This window comes from Erpetoichthys calabaricus, chromosome 1, assembly GCF_900747795.2.
Source record: "Erpetoichthys calabaricus chromosome 1, fErpCal1.3, whole genome shotgun sequence".
Classification (NCBI taxonomy): Eukaryota; Metazoa; Chordata; class Cladistia; order Polypteriformes; family Polypteridae; genus Erpetoichthys; species Erpetoichthys calabaricus.
Window position 1 is genome coordinate 203,822,842 of NC_041394.2, and position 20,405 is coordinate 203,843,246.

The 20,405-nt window shown below is 36.6% G+C and overlaps 1 protein-coding gene across 3 annotated transcripts in view; it reads right to left on the reverse strand.

Moving 5' to 3' along the window:
- The window catches only part of cntn1b (contactin 1b), a 356,136-nt gene that overhangs the window by 130,863 nt on the left and 204,868 nt on the right, over positions 1–20,405 (reverse strand). For all 3 annotated transcript variants that reach the window (XM_028810951.2, XM_028810960.2, XM_028810943.2), the window contains one exon: positions 12,744–12,864. In XM_028810951.2, the coding sequence (XP_028666784.2) occupies positions 12,744–12,864 (121 nt within the window). The remainder of the gene's footprint in view (positions 1–12,743; positions 12,865–20,405) is intronic.

A 20,405-nucleotide genomic window follows, 5' to 3' on the forward strand; every position in this document is an offset into this window, starting at 1 on the left:
ACAATATGTAAACAAGGTTTATTAAGTATCTACTAAACCCTGTTGCTGATTGCCATTCATAATACCATCATACCTTTATATGTTGTTTATTCAAACCAAGTCATCTGGACTCAGCTGAACGAATAGCAATAGACAAGAAACTTGCCCATGCTCCTCTTTCCACTGTTGGACTAAAGATTCTTGTTCTGGTGATTATGATATGTGGTTTGTAGCTACTGCTGCTTATGTGTGTAAAGTTAAAGTTGTTTGAACATTCAATTGTTTACTTCTTTTGTCACTCGTTTTTTTTAAGTATATATGTTTGAAATGTCTTTATAAGAGGCAAACAAAGTCGAGTATTCAGCCTTTTTTGTAGACAACAGATGAGGCACTCAAAACTGCACTTTCCGCTGAGTCTTTAGTCCAACTTAGAAACTTGATATAATAAATGTTATTTATTTCCAAATAGACAGGTTACAAGAGAAGTGTTATAGCAATCAAACATACTGTACATTGCTATAAATAAAGAGTAAAAAAATCTGATTAGTAAGACTAATTAGAAATACATTCAATCTGATATGCCACAGAAAGCGGTAAGATCTGGTAATTTTAAACAACACAAAAAAATTGTAGTGCAGTAAATCATGACAATTTTATTGCTAGTTAAAAATAAGGAAATTTTAGGCTTTCAATTTTTTTCCCTTTTCAAACCAGGCCACTATTCTTACATTAAAAAATAATTAATTAATTAAGCATCCGATGTACATAAGAAAAAATAAGAGACATACATAATCACACAACAAAATATCTGTCCTCACATGTTAAAACCTATAAATGGTATATTAGTGTGGTTTGGTAGGGGTCAAGAAATCTCACTTTTGGTCGTGCCTAGTAAAATTCTAATACTTAACAAATTAAATGTGAAAGTAAATGATGATACTTCAAAATGTTTCAATTCCTTAAGATGCTACACCAAGAAATAAGGCTGAAAACCTCGGGCCTAGAGATATCACTTGACATTTTGTCACATAAGTGTTAATAGTTTGCTGTAGATAAGCATTTGCTTCAATTAACAGGTGTACTATTATATAAAATCAAGCAGTGTGATTACTTTAGTAACTGAGATCCAAGATTAAGCTCCACTTCATTGCATTTGATTTATATTAGAGGGGGGTTCCTGATGAGATACTACAACATTTTGGGGGTTCTTGACTGGAAGTTTGGGAAACCTTCATTTAAGCTATTCTGTTAACGATGGCTGAGACAGATGGCTGACATGACGATTACTTTTGATTTAAAACTCTCCAGGTCAGTTCAAGGGACAGAACTGGTGATACTTCTAAACTTAGTGAACGCATATTTAAATATAATCATAACTTTTGATCATACATATCTTAAGATACAGTATGTATAATATCTGTGGCATATCACTTAAAAGCAAAACATGCATGACTTCTAATGTTAGGCAGTAAAATCTGTGGCAGTCTGCAATCCATGAATATATAATTCGACTTATGTACATGAACGAAACAAAATTTAAAGTATTAACTACTGCTCTTTGTTGCAAAACCCAATTGCATCACATTGCAGACCTTTAAATATAACTGAAGACACACGGCTGAAAGACATCATTAGCGAGGTCTGAGAATTCTTACATGTCAACGTTTATACTGAACAACTGTGTCAAGTATCAACTATTTATATGAAAAACACAAGTGTTCACAGTCATTTTCACTGAAAAGAAATTTTCAGAAGAAATGCAAGAAGTAAAAGAGTAAATATATACCACAACAGCGGAAACTTGCTTTCTAATTTTGAGCAGAGAATAGACCTACTGAATTTTCCTTTAAAAAGATGATCAAAGATTTTTATACAAAGACTGTGAAACTAAATCTTCCTTAAACAAACACAAACAAGCCTTAAACTGTAGCAGGAAATGATCATATTCAAGCTGCAATTCTTTCTTCCCACCCACATTAATAATTCCTATTCTACAGTAAGCTGTACTTAGCTTCTGCATTTTGAAAAAGAAGACTTGCATTCTTAAGTTTAATTATATTAATTTTGTCCATTTTTAATAGAATGATTTTACGGAGTGTTTAATAAAAACTTAACACAGATTAAGATGCCTTAGCCTACACTTTTACTTCTTAACATAAACCAAAATATATCTAAATATGCCCTTTAGTCTTTGATTACTAAATGAGAAAAACATACATTTTGTTCTTTTGAAACACACTAGATATATGTCTCTTTTTAAAATATCTACAATGTAGTAATGAATACAGGAAGAACTCAAAGTAGAAATGTAAAAAAAAACATGATATGTCCGTCTAATTGGATTTCATACCTCTCTCTTTCTGTCTGGCACGGTGGCTTGTCCACCCAACCATTTCTTTCTCTCTCAATACTAGACTCTGTTTCTCCTGCTGCGTGAGCATTTGCCTGAACTCCCCTACCAAATCTAGGCAAAGATTGCCTCTGGCTGTAATACAACTTATATCCCTTGCAGGGTCACTTCTGATCAAATGCAAAATCACTTCAGGGTTCAGAGGCCATCCTCGTGCTCTTTTAGACAGATACTAAGATAAATTCCCTCTGTGTCTCTTAGGTAGTCCCTAAGTTGCTTCCTCCATTAAAGATGCAGCTCGGGTCAATAAGTTCCCACCTGTGACTGAGTGCCTTCTACAAGTAAGATGTTGCAGCCTTTTATCTTTCCTCTCTGACTTTAGTCTTTCTCTTCTTATTTTAGATGGTGAGGCATCCCAGTCACTTGCTGGTATGGTATAGCGGATCCACGGCTTAACATTTTAGTGAGCCGTTTTTAGATAATTAAATAATTAATCGGCCTGCTCAATTTCCATGGGTGTGCATACCCATGCAGCTGTGGGAAGTTGGTGAGGTAATTGGGGCAAGACACACCTGCACATGAAGGTGCGATCTGTCTCAATTGCTTCATCGGCCTTCTGTGGTGTGCGATTGAGGCACTACACCCACGGAGGTATATAAGGGGAAGCCGGCACAAGAAAAAGAGGAAAGAAAAGCAAGAAGAAAGACAGAATCAGAACTGTGAGAACAGCATCAGGAGGAGAAGCAGGATGAGCCAGCCAGCCAGGGTGTGAAAGGCAGCACGGTAGATGTCCTTGTGACAGAGCGAAGGATTGTTGCACCGGGGGCAGATCGTCTCCACTGATTTATTGTTGTAGATTGGAAGTGATTGTGGTGGAGTCCTACCTGAGAGATCCAAAGTACACCAGGCATGCAAGAAGGAAGACGGGAGGACAACCGACCCTGAGCAGTCTGACTGATGCCACTAGTGGCAACCAAGACGGGGGTCGAGTTGGTGAGGACTATGGCTACTAGAGTGTCTGGCAGCTGAGCGAGCAATGGGTGAAGCTGGGTAGACGAAGAGGGAGTTGTGCTGGGCTCATCCATCAGACCATGAAGAACCCGATAGCTGATGGTTTTAATCTCTGATTTCTGATTTTTAATCTCAAGGATTGTCACCTGTTTTTATGGATTATTTATTTATTGAATGCACTTCACTTTGTTTTGTACACTGTTATTGAATTGTTATAATAAAAGCACTGGAGCACTTTTGCACCAACCCCTTGCTTTATGTGTTGTGTCATCATCTGCTGGCTCATCGCTCGAGTATGTTGTTGGCGGTAGTGGGTTTAAGTGGCTCCCCAGAAGGACCCGGCAGTGTGAGTCGACCTACACCATTACAGTTGGGTCCATTGCCTTTAAGAATTTCTTTCTTCTGCTGGTGCCTATCCTCTACTGTACTTTCAAAGTGCCCAACACACATGCAGAGAATACCATCAATACCAAGTCAATTTATTTCTGTGCTGGCATGAGCAGCACCTAATCTGCACTCTTTAGCCTTTCTTCTACCTATGTGATGGTACCTCACCAAATCTTGGCCAGGTGGGCATTTTAAGCAGGAAAAAGTCCTACACGTCATATGCAAGAAGAAGTCTGCATGTTATTAATAAGTTCATGTAGGATGAGTGGTACATCCAGTCATCCATAGACTGCACTCTTAGAGACTTAGGTTATTTGACCTGTGAACTTGTTATTGAGTATGAATTGCCATCCCTACTAGGGTTACAGAAGCTTGTTTTTTATTTTTACTGAGAATTACAAATAAGGCTACAAAGACAGAAAGAAAGGAACTGGTACTGTATGTAGAACAGAAAGAAGAACTGAATTCAGTTAGGGGTGACAGCTATTTATGGTTTTTATATGATTTGCACTAGCATGTACATAACAAAGGTACTAAAATGACAAAAAATGAATTTCATTTACTGAAATTGTGAATATTTTGCCAAGACAAAAACAAGAATTCCAAAATATTTCTACTGCATTGATACTTCAGTCTATTGTATGCATAGTAAATATAGTCAAGTTCTACAAAATAGGAATGAAATATTCAGTCCGGTTTTATTTTCATATATTTTTATTTTATAAATAATGTATTAATCAATATTAGAGGTCACTTAAATCAACATTCACCTAAAAAAAGGTTAGTATGCACAAAAATGCGATTACATACCTCTGTAAGCCTTCAAGACTTGTAGGGGTTAGGCCAGCTTCCTGTCAGTTACCTTCGAAAGCAGCACCACAGAAAACTGGAAACATTTTGACCCTGAATTGAACTGAATTCCAAACTGAATTCTATAACACTTATTCGATTTGTTTATTTATGGTTAAGTTTCATATTTATGATCTAATCATATAAAAGTAACCTATAATTTTAGCCAGCTGCCTTCAACTTTACTACTTCAAACTGTACAGCATGGATTTCTCCTAAATGCATGTCTGTCTCCTGGCGCTTCTTAATTTCTCTGTCTGTCACATTCATTACTTTAACAGTCAGCCACATTGGACTGTTTTCCTGGCACTCTGACAGAAAATGCTCAAAAAAGAAAGAAAAAAAAGAGAAAAGAAAATGTCTAGGTAGGTTTATGGTAAATAAAAGTCAATTAATTGTATCGCATGTGTCTATTAATTTAGGGGTAACATCTGCAAAACAGAATAGCTCATTTTGTTTATTGTATAACATTTGACTAAAGCAAATAAAAAAAGACCTACAAAATGTTTTAACTTTGTGACCACAATCAGAGTCACTCCAACTTTACTTCTCTTTGCCAAACAATGAACAAATCATTCAAGATGACCTTAAGCAATTCTAATGAATGGTCTCCAGTTCCAGTGGCCGCTGGATTGCCAGGAATCCTTGGGCAACTGTAAAAATCAAAGAAATTTACACTACAAGACTCCACTTATCAGCTAAAACTTCAGTAATAGGGTTTCCTGTGGCATTAGGAGGCTAAAGTTATGCACTCGTCAGGCCCCAATGTTGCGGTGCTCCAAGCTAACCACTAGTTAAACTGCTGAGTTAGCTTGGCCAAAGATTCAGAAAATTTGCAGAGGCTAAGATTAAATTTTAGGGTGAGTTCTGCTTACACATGGCAAAAAAGGAAAAAAATCACTACAAAAAAACTAAATTAATGGAGTTTACTCAAAATATAATCCAACTCTAACACTATACATGAGTAACTCTTACTTGCATACTCACAGAACAATTATAAAAGGGGTCTAATCCATTGTTTCCGGAATGGTGTTTTTCCGGAGTCACCTCTTCAGCATCAAGTGCCAATATGGGAAACAACCCTGGATTGAATACCAGTCCATTGCAGGGCATATCCACTCATACCTTATAAAGTATTGCCAGTCCGTCAAACCTTTGCAATGCTGGTGGAAACTGGAGTACCCAGAGAAAGCTTAGAAGGTCTTATAAACATACAAAGAATGTGTAATCTCTACACTGGAGTTTGCACCATGTCACTTAAATAGCAGCATTACCCATACACCATTATGCTAAAATTATTTTATGCACATATGATATGACTTGTAGTGGATTATCTCAAATTCCACATACAGTATAAAATGAAAACAAATAAACAAGATTTCTGTGTTTCTGGCCCTATTGCAGAATAGTTCAAATTAATGGCCAAATATTAAAAAGGTCAAATGCATTTCTGATAATCTTTACCATATAATTACTCAAGGTTATTCATTTGATGTTGTCATGTTTCATGAGCACTTTGCCTATCACAAACTCTAACAGAACGTGTTTTCTAAACACTGCTGCCTCATAACAATAGGGATTTGGGTTTGATTCTGGACCTGATCACTCTCTGCATTTGAACATTCTCCCAATGTCTGTGTAGGTTTCCTCTAATCTCTGGTTTCCTTCAAGATCCTGAAGAAGTGAGTTCACTGGTGACTGCAGATTGGCCCTATGTAGGGCTTGTGAGCGCATCACCTGTTCATTGGAAGTTCTTGCCTAGTTCTTGATGTCCCTGGTATATATTCTAGCCCCTCATGACCCTTACTGGACTAAAAAGGGCAAATAAAAAAATGAAATAAATAGTTCATAAAAGTGAAAGGATACTTCCAAGACTAGTCAGTAATTTACTGTAAATAAATGTGCTTGTCCATAAGGAAAATAATTTTGGTTTCAATATAAAATTTATGCTTAAACTGAAATACAAAGAAAAGAAATAAAAATGGTACAATGACTCATTGCAAGGTTGTATTAACAAAGTGTTTTTTATATTGTCAACTTACATTGTCACTACAGGACTGGGAGAAAATGCAAGAAAAAACTTAAAAAAGGATTTGAATAATATCAAATCTTAAATTTAATGAAATGCCTAGACAGGCAATACAAATATTGACGTATATTTACCAATTGATGTTGTTTAACTAATTTAAACGACAAGGCAGGTTAATTTTGCAAGGTGTGGGGGAAAATCCCATAAGCACATAAGAGATTTTATTAGACAGGTACAAAGGATGAGTCAGAATTAAGGTGCTTGCCAATATTTTTTTAAAGTCTTTAAATGATTCCGTTGGCTTATAAAATTGGAGACCAGCCATCTGGGCATGCTTACACCACATTGTCTAGTTTACTAGCATTACACTGAACCTGCTAAGCCCTTTACTTGACGACTGGTGGATTTCCAAAGCACAGCAGCAATAAAATCCACAAGCAAGCAACTTGCTTCCATAACATGCGGACCAGATCAAAGATGACCCTGGTTCATCTTGTCTAAAGCATACATTACATGTGATTGACATTCCAGCAGAATCCCTGGCAGCTGCATGTCAAAGCATTTAGTGCTTGCATGTTTGATTTACACTCTTTTTTAAATTCTACAGAAAAGACAGTTGCCATGCATGGTGTCTGTAGCAAACAGGCACAGTCATGTCCCTTTTTAACAGTTCTATGGGTAAAGGTAAAACATTTACCAGTGTACCTTTTTAATATGTTATTGCTCTTGAACCTAAGGTGCTAAGTAACATCTCAAAATGATTACCAACTAAATGGCTAACAAATAAATGGCAAACTTTTACACTAGCAATGCATTCTGTGAGCTTGATATTTTAGAAGCACTGGAGCCTCAATGCTATTTCCCATATACAGCTGAAAGTTGGGTTTCTATTGAGCTGTCTAAAGTGAAATGGTCTGAAGAAAGTATCGTTTTAATGTTTTACTTATAGGTGCAGGTTTTTAGGAATCACTGAAAGCAATGAGAAATACTGTAGAGTCTACGTAGAGGATTGTTTTACCAGAGCTGATGATGAACATTGCAAGCATCTGCACCCTACTGATAATAATGGTAGACTCCAAGCAGCTACTATTGTTATGTAGGAAATCATGTGTATATTGTAGCATACAGTCAACAAATCTCTTACAATTCAGTACACATTATTTTGCAGTTGTATGATCATTGAACTTTTAGCGTTCATTACAACTTTACTGACTTCATAATCGCTGTTTTTTTTTATACAATAATAATAGGCCTGAGAAAGTTAGCGTGTTAATTTTTGCAATTAATGTGGTCTAGTTTATCCATCCATCCATTTTCCAACCCACTGAATCCAAACACAGGGTCACGGGGGTCTGCTGGAGCCAATGCCAGCCAACACAGGGCACAAGGCAGGAACCAATCCCGGGCAGTTGTGCCAACCCACTGCAGGACACACACAAACACACCCACACACCAAGCACACACTAAGGCCAATTTAGAATCGTCAGTCCATCTAACCTGCATGTCTTTGGACTGAGGGAGGAAACCGGAGCGCCCGGAGGAAACCCACGCAGACACGGGGAGAACATGCAAAATCCACGCAGGGAGGACCCGGGAAGCAAACCCAGGTCTCCTAACTGCGAGGCAGCAGTGCTACCACTGCGCCACTGTGCCGCCCCTGGTCTAGTTTAGCATGTTAAAAAATATTGTTGCATCCAGGGCCGGCCATGAGGCAAACGCCTCAGGCAGTGTTTTGGTCTGGGCGGCATTTTCATGTAATCTTTTTAAAAAATTTTTTATTAACATTACAAAACAACAATACAAAATAGTTAATTGTATACCTAAAGGATTACATACACATCCAGCACAGTATTTACATACAAATTTTAAGGAATAAATTTTTCATTTAAAGGTTTAACATTTTGTATTACGCGGTCCACAGCAAAATGCCAAATGTCAATATGTAGCATTCATGCTCATCTCCTTGATTTATAAATAGTGTCATATGTACAAGGGAATGGAAGGAAAAGAGGTGGGGATCAATACTAGAGAAAAGTTGTGAAGGTAAAAGTTGCAATTTTTTAGTTTTTACCATTCATGTTTCTGTAAGAATATTGAATCAATGTCATATCACATAAGTGGTAAATAAGTTATCTTTGTGTGGCACTAAAACCAAAACAAGTTCCTAGTACTTCTACATTTAACTCATAAGTTTGCCAGCCAGATGACAATGTTGATTGCCCTAATATAATGACAAAATTCTACGAAATAGAAGTGTAATGATTATCCCTACCCATGATTACAGTTTACGGTATCGTCACTTATTTATGCAAAGAATGCAACATAACCATCCAAGTAATGCACGGTGTCAGTTTTTAAGCAAGATACCAGCTTTTTTAGTGTGTTCTGTGGTGGCACATTTTTTGTAACCCAAAAAATCCCAAGACACACCACGATTCTGCCAACCATAAAAACATGAAATCTCATAGATGTGTTCAAACTGTCTGAAGGGGTGGGACAGGGGAGCTGGCAGAAAAAGCAGCTCAGAGATTGACATTCACAGACACAGTACTTGTGTAGTGTATACTTTTCAATCACTGATGGTGATGAACAACTGAGGATAATATTTGTGGAGTTTTAACACAAGTTTTACTGTATAGCCATTTAAAAGTGTATTCTTCCAATTAAATCAGCCTTTAGCAGTACTTTCAAAGTCAACGGTTGTTTCAGTCGTTTTTTACTTTGACATGTCTGTGTTTCATTCACTATGCCAATTTGAAAATTAATACATTGGCCTCATTCTCTTATTGCCTTCTTTTTAACTTGCCTTTTAGGAAGGCATTCAAATTCAGGTTGTACTTGTTGAAGTAGTGTTTTGTTAAAAGTTCAGGTTTAAGTTCATTGTCTAAGCTATGCCATTCTTTTTAAATTGCTTCGGGGTGATTCTTTGTGATTCAGTGTGTATTTACTTCATGATTTATGTATTAATTTTATAATTATGTTTTAATGTTAGATGAAATTAATCGCGATTAATTACATACATGTATGTGATTAATTGGTTAGTTTTTGTTTTGATCGATTCTCAGCCCTAAATAATACCACTCATTTTACTTCATGATTGATACAAAAATTGAACATATTTGTACAACTTAGTAATACAGTAAGGACACATTAATCTTTTTATATTCTAACCCACTTTTACAGTCCACGGTTGTGAAGAGGTATTACCTACCCAGTCGGAACTGAACACAAGATGGAAATCAGCTCTAGACTGGGTTCTATTCCATTCCAGGGAAAACTCAACCATACACCTAATACAGGGATAATTTAGAATGCAAACTGTTGGGATGAGGAATAAAAACAAGAGAACCTCATGGAAAGTTTACACAAGCAGAGACATTATGCATAAATTACACAAAGGCGGTGCACCCTGTGGAGTGTGCCCTCCAGTTGACTGCTACCCTCAATTAAGGTTGCTTTTTGTCTTATGCTCAATGATACCACAATAAGCACTGGCACCGCATAGCCTTGAAGACATACAGTTTGTGGGCTAAAAGAATGGCTTAGACAGCAGCTGGAATAGAGAAAGGAACAGAGAGAGAAACAGAGACAGTGAGAGTGAGAGAGAGCATGCAGAAACGAAGCAACAAACAGGCAATGGGAGAAGATGTTAAACTGCATGGAGACAAAGTCCCTTATCTGTTTCACCCCAATAACAGTGTCTGTTAAGGATTAAGAACATTTTAATTTGATTTTTGTAAAATGCGAAAGAGCTAAAAATGAACAAATCTAAGGACAAAGCTCACTTTCCCCCACCTTCTTGCAAGCTAGATATCAGTCACCTATAAAGCACATAGCCAGCAGTCAAGTCTGACAAGAAACCAGAGCAGACAAAATGACAACCCACTCATATCTTCATTAAACTGAATACAGGGCCTTGCTACATATCTTCTGTAGCAATTTGCTTCTGGAAATGCAAGACAGCACATTAAGTAAAAATTTAATTGCAATTTTTTTTATGTAGTGCTTGATTCTGAGGGGATGGTTCTGTGGGGTGGGTGTTTTGAGGAGTTATTCATTAGAACGCAAAGGCAAATAAAATGCACACTATTTAATGTAACTTCATGATCAAAAGGCAAAAATTAATGATAAAAAAATGGCAATTTTGCATAGGTGTGGTTTCAACTTTGCCCCTGATGGTAACAGTACAGGTTTACTACTTTGTCGAAAATAAAAATAAATTAATGGGCATATCACAGCTAATTACAGAGACTTCTAAAACTTATCAAAAATAATCATAATCACTCAATACTACACTCTATAATAAAAGTTTTGATTACAAAAGAAAGAGAAATTAACTTTTAAATCACGCCATTCTCATTTAAATAACACAGATAATTATTATAAAATTTTAGCTCACAAATATATAAGAAAAAAGTTGATTACACAGTTTGTACCTCATATCAAATTGCACAACTATAAGGTTGATTACTAATACCATATACACCAATGAGCATCCTTGTGATCGAACAGGGTGCTCATTATGGACCTTTTGTGTATCCGGTCGGGGGGTTGGGGGGGAGGGGGGCTGAATTTTAAGCTTGAACACATCCCTGAAATATATTTTATGACAGTTCCAATTGAGTGATAATAAATTAAATTATAACTCATGGACTTTCTCATCCCTGAAATTAATTCCTGTCTACGTTTCTGTTATGGACAATTCTTAACTTGCAAAGAAAGTCAATAATAATTTACCACGCAGGTTCAGATCAGGCTAGCTATTTCTTCCAATCATGTACTTCCAAGTTTCTCCATCATTACCCCAATAAATGTTGAATACTCCATGTAGGGCAACATTATTATCAGACAATGTCTTTTTAGAAGCCAATGTAGTGTTTCTAAAAGGATCTATACGCTTGAATATTTTATAGTACGTACACATAAAGAACAGACAGTATTGGTCTGTCTTCAACTTGAAACAGCATTGAGTAGCCATGTCTTCAATCAAAACAAACACCAATTGTATGACGCAGATGGGGGCTTGAATCTCCACACTCACCTCGAGAGTTTCCTATGGGCAAATTCAGAATATAGGTGAGATTATCCTTGAATGAAATATCTAGTTCCAGAGCTCAGACTCCACAAAAACCAGTGTCCACTACCATGGTCTAGTATGCCTGGATCAGTCAGAATCTGGTTATTGACTTTTGATGCACCAAAGAGCCCCTATGTTTGGTCACTATTCAGAAAGTTGATGTGTACTCCTAGAAGTACTTTACATCAATGACAAGCTTGACTGGTCTCATAACACAGAGGAACAATATAAGAAAGGGCAGTGTCGGCTCTTTTTTGTGGAAGACTGCATTCTTTTAATTATGTAATTATATCCTTCTTATCTACTATAACTCTGTAATGGTCAGTATGATTTTCTCCAATATGGTGTGCTGGGTTAGTAACATCACTTCAACAAAATAATTAAAAGGGCAGGCTCAGTTATACGTAGAACACATTCTGGACCCCCTGAATGTAGAAGCTGGGAGAATGAAAACAAAACTATGTGCAATTATGAACGATGTAACACACCCTCTCTCTAACACACTAACACTGAGGACTTTCAGCCAACGAATCACACAGCAGAAATGTGTCAAGAAACACTACTGGGGCTCCTTTATACCAACAGCAGTACACCTGCATAATGCCTTGCTGTGACTGTGACTGCCAAGTCAGATGTTTGCTTTTTTTAGTCATTTAGTCAAATACACATTAACTGTATTTAGTTTAAAATGGAAATTAGATTAAACATGTGGTAGATGATGAAGAATTAGCTGGGTCTTATACTGTCCATACTATACCTGGGTTGTCATGGTATTCAAATACATGTTAGTACCAGCACATACTTTAAATACAGCAACCATTTTGGTAAGTTTGACTCATTCCATTGTACATCTGAGTTATAGTTGCAGCTTCTCCTTATACAATATACGGCAGCAAAGTGAAAATGTTCTATAAAAAACTCCAGATACAGCACATATTAACAAATACTGTAAATTGTTTTTTATGCAATGTAGAATGTAAAATATACTGCTAAATATATTGCCAATGTATTGTATTTATGTTACCTTATTTATCAGAAAATAAAAAATGCAATCTACTTACCGCTAACAACTAAGTCAGCTGATGCAGTAGAATTGTCAACGATCGTCTGAGCTGTGCAGGTGTACCTTCCAGCATGCCATAATTGTGCAGTTTTTATTAGCAACTTCCCACTTGATTCACTCTGTATAATTTTACAAAAAAAATCACTTTGAAAATTGCAAACAAAATAAATAATTCACAACAAATCCAATGCATTTTATTACTACATACATTACAAAACTCAAATCTCTTCCAATAATTACTGCTTACTTTATTTACACATTTTAAACACTATGTTACTGGCTTTAAATGTTTTAAGAAAAAGATTGCATTTCTTCAAACTTGTATATTGTTGTGTAACAAATCTAGAAACCTGACTGCAAATCTCATAGTAAGGCAAGCACCTGTTGACAGTTCAGTCCTAGATACAATTTAGAGAATTTTAAACGTGATATGTGTGTCTCATGTCCTGAACAGCTGAGTTTTGTTCCTTATCTAAAATTCTAATTGAAAGATTATTTTCCTATTCTTCACTGAGAACAACTACAAGTAAATTCCTAGATACTGCATTATAATACTACTCCTTTCGTCAAAGTTAACCAGTATCACTCCAGGAAGAAAAAATGAAGGAGAATGAGGAAAATCAGACATATTTCAATTTTGCATATAAAAAATATGCTGATTGGAGATAAAATTTTTGCAACAGCAGTTCAAAGGATAGATGGATGTTGTCTGTATGGAAAATGATACCAAGTGACGTCTATATAATGAAAAGATTAAAGAAGGTTGGGATATGCTATTGTTATATAATAATGGAAGAGTTACGCACAGAAAAAATACACATTAAGCTGTGCTACAAGAAGAGTGTGATAAGACAGGCAAAACTGCTTCAATCTTTAATATTTCATGATCAAACCGGATTTATAAAAGATATACATTTAGCTTAAAAAATGTTTGGCACTTTCTTAATGTGATAGATTTTGCTATAGTATGTGATTTTTGAGAGGTTTTGATACCTCTGGATGCAGAAAAGCTTTTGATTAAGTCAGAAGGATATAATCTGTTGACTGCAATGTGCCAGTTCAGGTTTGGCAAATATCATAGGATCTCAAGGTTTGAAAATCAATTTGAATAAGGCTTTCTCTTCCCTGGGAATTTTCTCACACCTCAACCAATATTTGACAACTTCTCACTCATTAGGTGAGACCAAGTTAAACATAAAGAAGTAATTGTCACAAGCAAACTTAAAGATCTTAAAAAAGGAGTTTAGAAATATGTAGGAAAGCATTAAACAATATGTTAAAAGTGGCCAAGTCCTCATTCTCACTCTAGCTTACAAAATTAACATTGTAAAAATGAATATGCTCCCAAAGCTCCTTTATTTTTATTTAGACAATCTATATATATAATTCTCTGAGCTGCCGCCAGAACGGGCAAGACACCCATGAAAGCACGCAGGAAGGAGCCACGCCCACACCCATGAAAGCACGCAGGAAGGAGCCACACCCACCAACTCTAAGACCATTGGATACAACGAAAACTCGCAGAGCCACGCCCACCAACTCTAAGACCATTGGATACGACAAAAACTCGCAGAGCCACGCCCACCAACTCAGACGCGACGCCTCGGAAAACACGCCGTCATTTCTGTTTGTCTGTGCTACAGTCCACATGCAGCTCTGAGCCACGTTGACTTTTCGGTTACGACGCATGACCGCGTGCAACATCGCAAACTGTTTTACACGCTACATACAGCAATTCGCATCCGCGACAATCATGCGTCTTCTTAGATGGTCCTGCAGGAACACGGAAAATGTTTCCCCGCCCACCAACACTCCTTATTCCCCGGCACGCGTCCACCCTCACTCTCTAGGCATTCCCACTGCCTGCTCATGTGCCCGGACGCAACAACTCACCGACCACCCCGTAAGTCGCTTTTGTCTGTGCTAGGAGTCCACACGCACCTCTGAGCCACATTGACTTTTCATTATTCTTTTCGGTTATGGTGCACGCACCACCATCGCAAACTGTTTTACACGCCATGGTCTTAGAGTTGGTGGGCGGGTCTCCGTGAGTTGCTCTTGCGAGCGGGCACATGACCAGGCGGTGTGTATGCTTTGAGAACGAGGGTGGATGCGGCAGGACCATGTAAGAAGAGGCATGTTTGTCCCGGATGTGAATTGCTGAATGCAGCATCTAAAACAGTTTGCGAGGGGTATCCCATGGGATCCTTAAAACAATCCTTTAAAACTGAGGTTAAAACACAATGAAGGAAGCAGTCTTTAAAAACCAATAAGCCCTGTGCCTCTGTTTCATTAGCATCTCACCTGCTTCACCGATGCAGGCCCTGCAACAGTCGAGACGCTCTCTCAGCAGCTGACATTCTCTGTGCCTGACTCCACTATAGGCTGCAACAAAATTATGAAAGTACGGGCACATTTGTTTCACACAAGCTGTGTGTGTGGCTGGTTGGTGTTAGTTAGTTAATTAGTTACTCGAAGGATTTCAAGATTTAATATGCACAAGCGGTAACACTGTAAAAGCAGCCCAAACCAGAAAACACGGCTGGCAAAAAGTGGCCGACAAATTAAACGCGCGTGCATTGTACTTACTGAAAGCAGCGTTACGGATTTTGCAAATGTTCATTTTTTTCCTTCTGCTTAAAAAACATTTAAAAAGCAGCGTGATTATGCGGTGTATACTACGCCGCGGGTTGGTATGCAGCGTGTAACACAGTTTGTTTGTTGCGGATAATTTGTCTTTTACTATTACACGAAGACAATTTCCTGTTAATACTTTGTTACATTGATATAGCGGTGTTCTCAGTATTCAAAGCGCTATCCACACAGGGAGGAACCGGGAAGTGAAACCACAATCTTCCACAGTCTCCTTACTGCAAAGCAGCAGCACTACTATAGCGCCACAAGGCAGTTAAAGAATACACCGGGCTCGATTTTGTTTTCACTTCTGTTTACAGAGATCGGGTCATAGATAGCATTGTTGCAATGTTACTTTTCTTGGTGGCTTATTACATTACGGATGTTTCACATGTTAATTTTTTCCCCTGTGCTTAAAAGACATTAAAAAAGTGTTTCTCAACTGTGACTCCGGAAAATCTCAGTATGCAAGCTATATTAAGCGTCAACAACGAAGACTCGCTACACCTTAATCTACAAGTACTGACACTTATCCCTACCGACAAAGTAACTTTCACCAGCGTGGCCTCCATCATCACAGATGATCCCGCTTTCAGTCACGGACAATTGTATGTTGCTCTCTCCAGAGGTCTATCTTTTCATTCACTCACAGTGGTATCCACAAACCCAACCCATTTGGACAACTGTGTTGTTCAGGAAGTGTTCACCCATCAATACATAATTATGCGGGTTGGCTAGTACCTATATATTTTAGCAATCCTTTTTTTAAGTCATACTCAAAAAACGAAGATGGCATGGTGCTAATTGACTTTCTTTCTTACTACTGGGCTGCAAATATATGTACATAGACTTTGTAAGGGAACACAAGCCAATGACATGGGTTCCACAGAAATTAAATTGTTCTCAAAGGGTTCTCTGTATACCTTTAACTGCGTCAATTTCATCTACTGTTAATTTAACAAAAAAATGTACAGTCTGCCAGTCACGTAGGATATGGCATCACTGTTGAACATACTGTAAAGCAGGGATGCTCTTATGATCTGTACTCCTATATAATACATCTAAGAATTTATATTTTAAGCACTTAATTTTATATGACTAGAGTTATATAATAATGTCTGTTATTGTTAACATTTAAAATCAGACTGAATGTTTTTGAAAAAATAGCTATTTGGCTGAAGAAAAAGCTGTATTAAACAAAAAAAACAAAAACAAAGTGCTGTAATTTATTCTTGGTCTTTCTTTACAGTTATCAAACCAATAAATGGATACCAAAAACCCACACACCCTCACTGATATTTTGTTCATATAAAGGCTGAAATCAAGAAAAGTACCTCCTACAATGTATCTCATTTTATGAATTTATCAGAAAAATAGTGTAACCAAATACATTTAAGTGTGAGAAACTGGTTGCATCTTACTATCGTTCTCCACACACAATACTGTACTTGTTCAGAATAAGAAAAATGATTAAAATGCACCCACAGTGGACAATAAATGCCATAATCTGCGGCAGATGTTTTCTTTTACTGCTGGCCTCTCAGCAGATTTCCTTATAAGTTTCGTCCATGTCACGTCATTCATTTTGGAGGCACATCCTGTTTGTGCCATATTTATTTGAGTCCTTAATAATGGTACCATTCCATGATGCACTTAATGCCTGTAATTTCTATTACAGCCCTCTTCTAATCTAGAACTTTAATTTTTTTTTTTGTTGCTTGTAGACTACGATCATGGCTCTACATTATGATACCAAATGTCAGGATCATCATTGTGTCAAACATACTGTATAATGGTACTTTTGGGGAATTCTTCCATATTCCATTTCTTTAAAAATGAATTTGTATTTTGTTTATATTCGTGAAGACATCATTCTGTATTACATGTCATGCTTTGCATCCAAATATACCTTCTTGTTGATGTGTGCTGCAGCTGTATGAGACCACTGAATTATTTAAGAGCCAAAGAACAGCAAGATTGTGTCTGTACTTTCTTTAACATACGGAAAGACAAAAGTAAGGCAATGCTCAAAAATCTTTTAAATAAAGCTCAGCACAAAACAACACAATACAAAATAATATCCTGTTCAAAGAGTCATAAATAACACATTTTAACAAGTATTTATTGTAATATTTTCAGGAACAGAAATGATTATTTTTATATGATAATGTAAATAAGCTTTGTCTAACATAAAGCAAATTGCAGGGGCATATGTGGGGTTTGTATGACATAATACAGACCTTTCCCTTTACTAAGAGCTCACAATTCATTTTATAACACAATAGCCTTTAATTTAATAAGGAGACAACCAATATTTTAGAGTACAGAAATATATGTAAAGTATTTGATCTAAATTGGATTAAGCAAGGTCAACAATGGATGGATATATACAGCACATGTTATCTAAATTTAGAAAGGATTCTTCAGTAGAAAGCCTGATAAGCAGAATCAGACATTGGTAATAGTCGAGTGCAAGATAGGTCACAACTGCCATCTGGTGGTCCAGCTGAAAAATACACCATTTAAGGGGGAATTTATAAAAAAGACATGAACAACACGGAACCTCAATTAAAATGTTGACATCTGAAGTCTAGATAATATTTTCCATTCAGTCTATGCCTTTCATGAGTTCAAAGGCTGACCTGACCACAAAAATGGTTAATGACATTGGGGAAGATATTCCTTCATCAAAGATTTATTTTGTAAATAATACAAATCACGTTGGAGGTGAAAAAGAAATCAAGCCAAAAGATAAAAACATGCTCCAGCAGAAAAGAAATCTAATGAAATATAGAGAATCCTAGGCACAAATGGACCCTGACAGCCTGTCCTGCCACTGTGTGATAAATGTGATGTATGTAAAGAATATTTCACTGACCTGCCCTGAAAGCTTGCTTATTGCAATCTGTTCAGTTAGCCAATAAAAGGTGTCATTTAGCTTGACTTCTCATTGCATCCATAATGGCTAACACGGGACAACACCCTACTACTAAGACATAATCATATATTTTAATTGCTATCATTATGTAAGAGCATTAATAAATTCACCACAACAGTTCTCTTTTATGTGATGATTAAGTCATGTCTTTTGACTTCTATTTGACAATAATTGCCTGTCAACAGTTCAACTTAATCTGACATTAATTATCCCTTAACTACTCAGCAACAGGCAGACATGGTTTAAGAAATGTCAGTTTATGGCAAAAACATGAATGTTTATTTAAGACATTTCTCATATTCTCCTAATAAATAAAACTATCTTAAAACTGATGACTGCATATCAGTTTAACAGTTTAATAACACTAGTGATATTATAACTTCCTTGGCCAAAACCACTAATTCTTTAAAATGCTGTCATCTAAAGCTTTGAGTATTTCTATGGAATTTCCTTCATAATGATAAAAAATCATGTCTCAGTTTCATTGTTTACTTCTCCCACTTTTATTTAAAGAAATACCCATACATCATTAACAATTTCAAGTGTAAAATTTCAAGTGTAAAAGGACAGTCACATTAAAATGTAGATGAATTTCATTAGCCATCATGGCATAGCAGTGTTGATAGCTTATAAGGAATATTCAAGCATTAAAATATAATTGTATATATACTTAAATGTGCGCACACACTGATGCCTCTGAATGATGAGGCACTTAACAGTAGTGAAAAAGTGCATAAGAAAAAAAATCTCATTTAAAGAAGGGAGTACATACATATATACTGTATACATATTATATATACATATTACATTTATATATTATATACTATATATATATATATAGACACACACACACACACATATTACAATCTACATGAAAAAAATTCTTATCTGAAGCCTAATGTTATCATTTGACTATAAAAAAAAAATTTTCTTCTTTTTTAAATTACCATAATTTTTGGCATCATTTTACTTCAGACATGCTATGCTGGAACACATTTGTATTTTCCATGTGTTTAGCACATCACTTCAATGATCATAATTTTTGTTTGTAAACGTACAGATTTTATCCTACCGCACTACTTTACTTTTTGGTTAATGGGTGTACTAACAACATACTGTATTTTAAACACCTGTCCAGCAGTCTAATGTTATTGTTTTGCTCCTGATCCTGTTCCAATTTACGTTTGAACCTGAGATCCCTGATTTGCTGTTGTTTTATATTAAAATCATAATTTGGGAAAGGGTTATAGAGAGAAGACTTAGGGAAGAGACCACCATAGGGAAGAAGCAGTTTGGTCTTATGCTGGGTGGTTGGGCAACTGATGCAGACTTGGCATTGAGACAGTTCACACAGAAGCATCAAGAAAAACAGAAAGGTATGCATATGGTGTTTATTGATTTGGAGGATAGCTTATGATAGAGTTCCACATCAAGAGGTCTGGAGGTGTATGAGAGAGAATGGAGTACCAGACAAGAATGAGAGGATTGTCCAGGATATGTATGAAGGACTGAGAATTTAGGTTAAAAGCAGTGTTGGGATAACATACAAGATCCCTGTTAGACCCTGTAGGTCTGCACCTTACCTCTTTGATCTAGTTATGGATCATGGATCATTCGAGTCAGTGGATTAAAGACCAATTCTCCTGGTGCATGCTTTTTGCTGATAACATTGTGTTGTATGGAACCAGAAAAGAGAAAGTGGAGTGGAACTTGAAAGAATGGAGAAGGGCTTTGGAAGACAAAGGATTAAAAACAAATAGAAAACAGAATATATGAGGTTTAACGATAATTAGTATTCAGATGTTAGCCTGCAGGGAAAGCTACTGAAAACAGTGGAAAAAATTAAATATCTGGGATCAATGGTTGCCCAAGAAAGAAACCTAGATACAGTGATAAACCACAGAGTGCAGTGTGGATGGAACAATTGGGAGAAGGTGTCAGAAGTGTTGTGTGATCAAAGATTAAGGCAAAGGTTAAAAGAAAGGTTTTTAGACAGTGTTAAGACAAGCAATGTTGTATGGAGTTGAGACATTGGCAGTAAACAGAGCACAGGAGAAGAAGGTAGATGTGGATGAAATGAGAATGAGA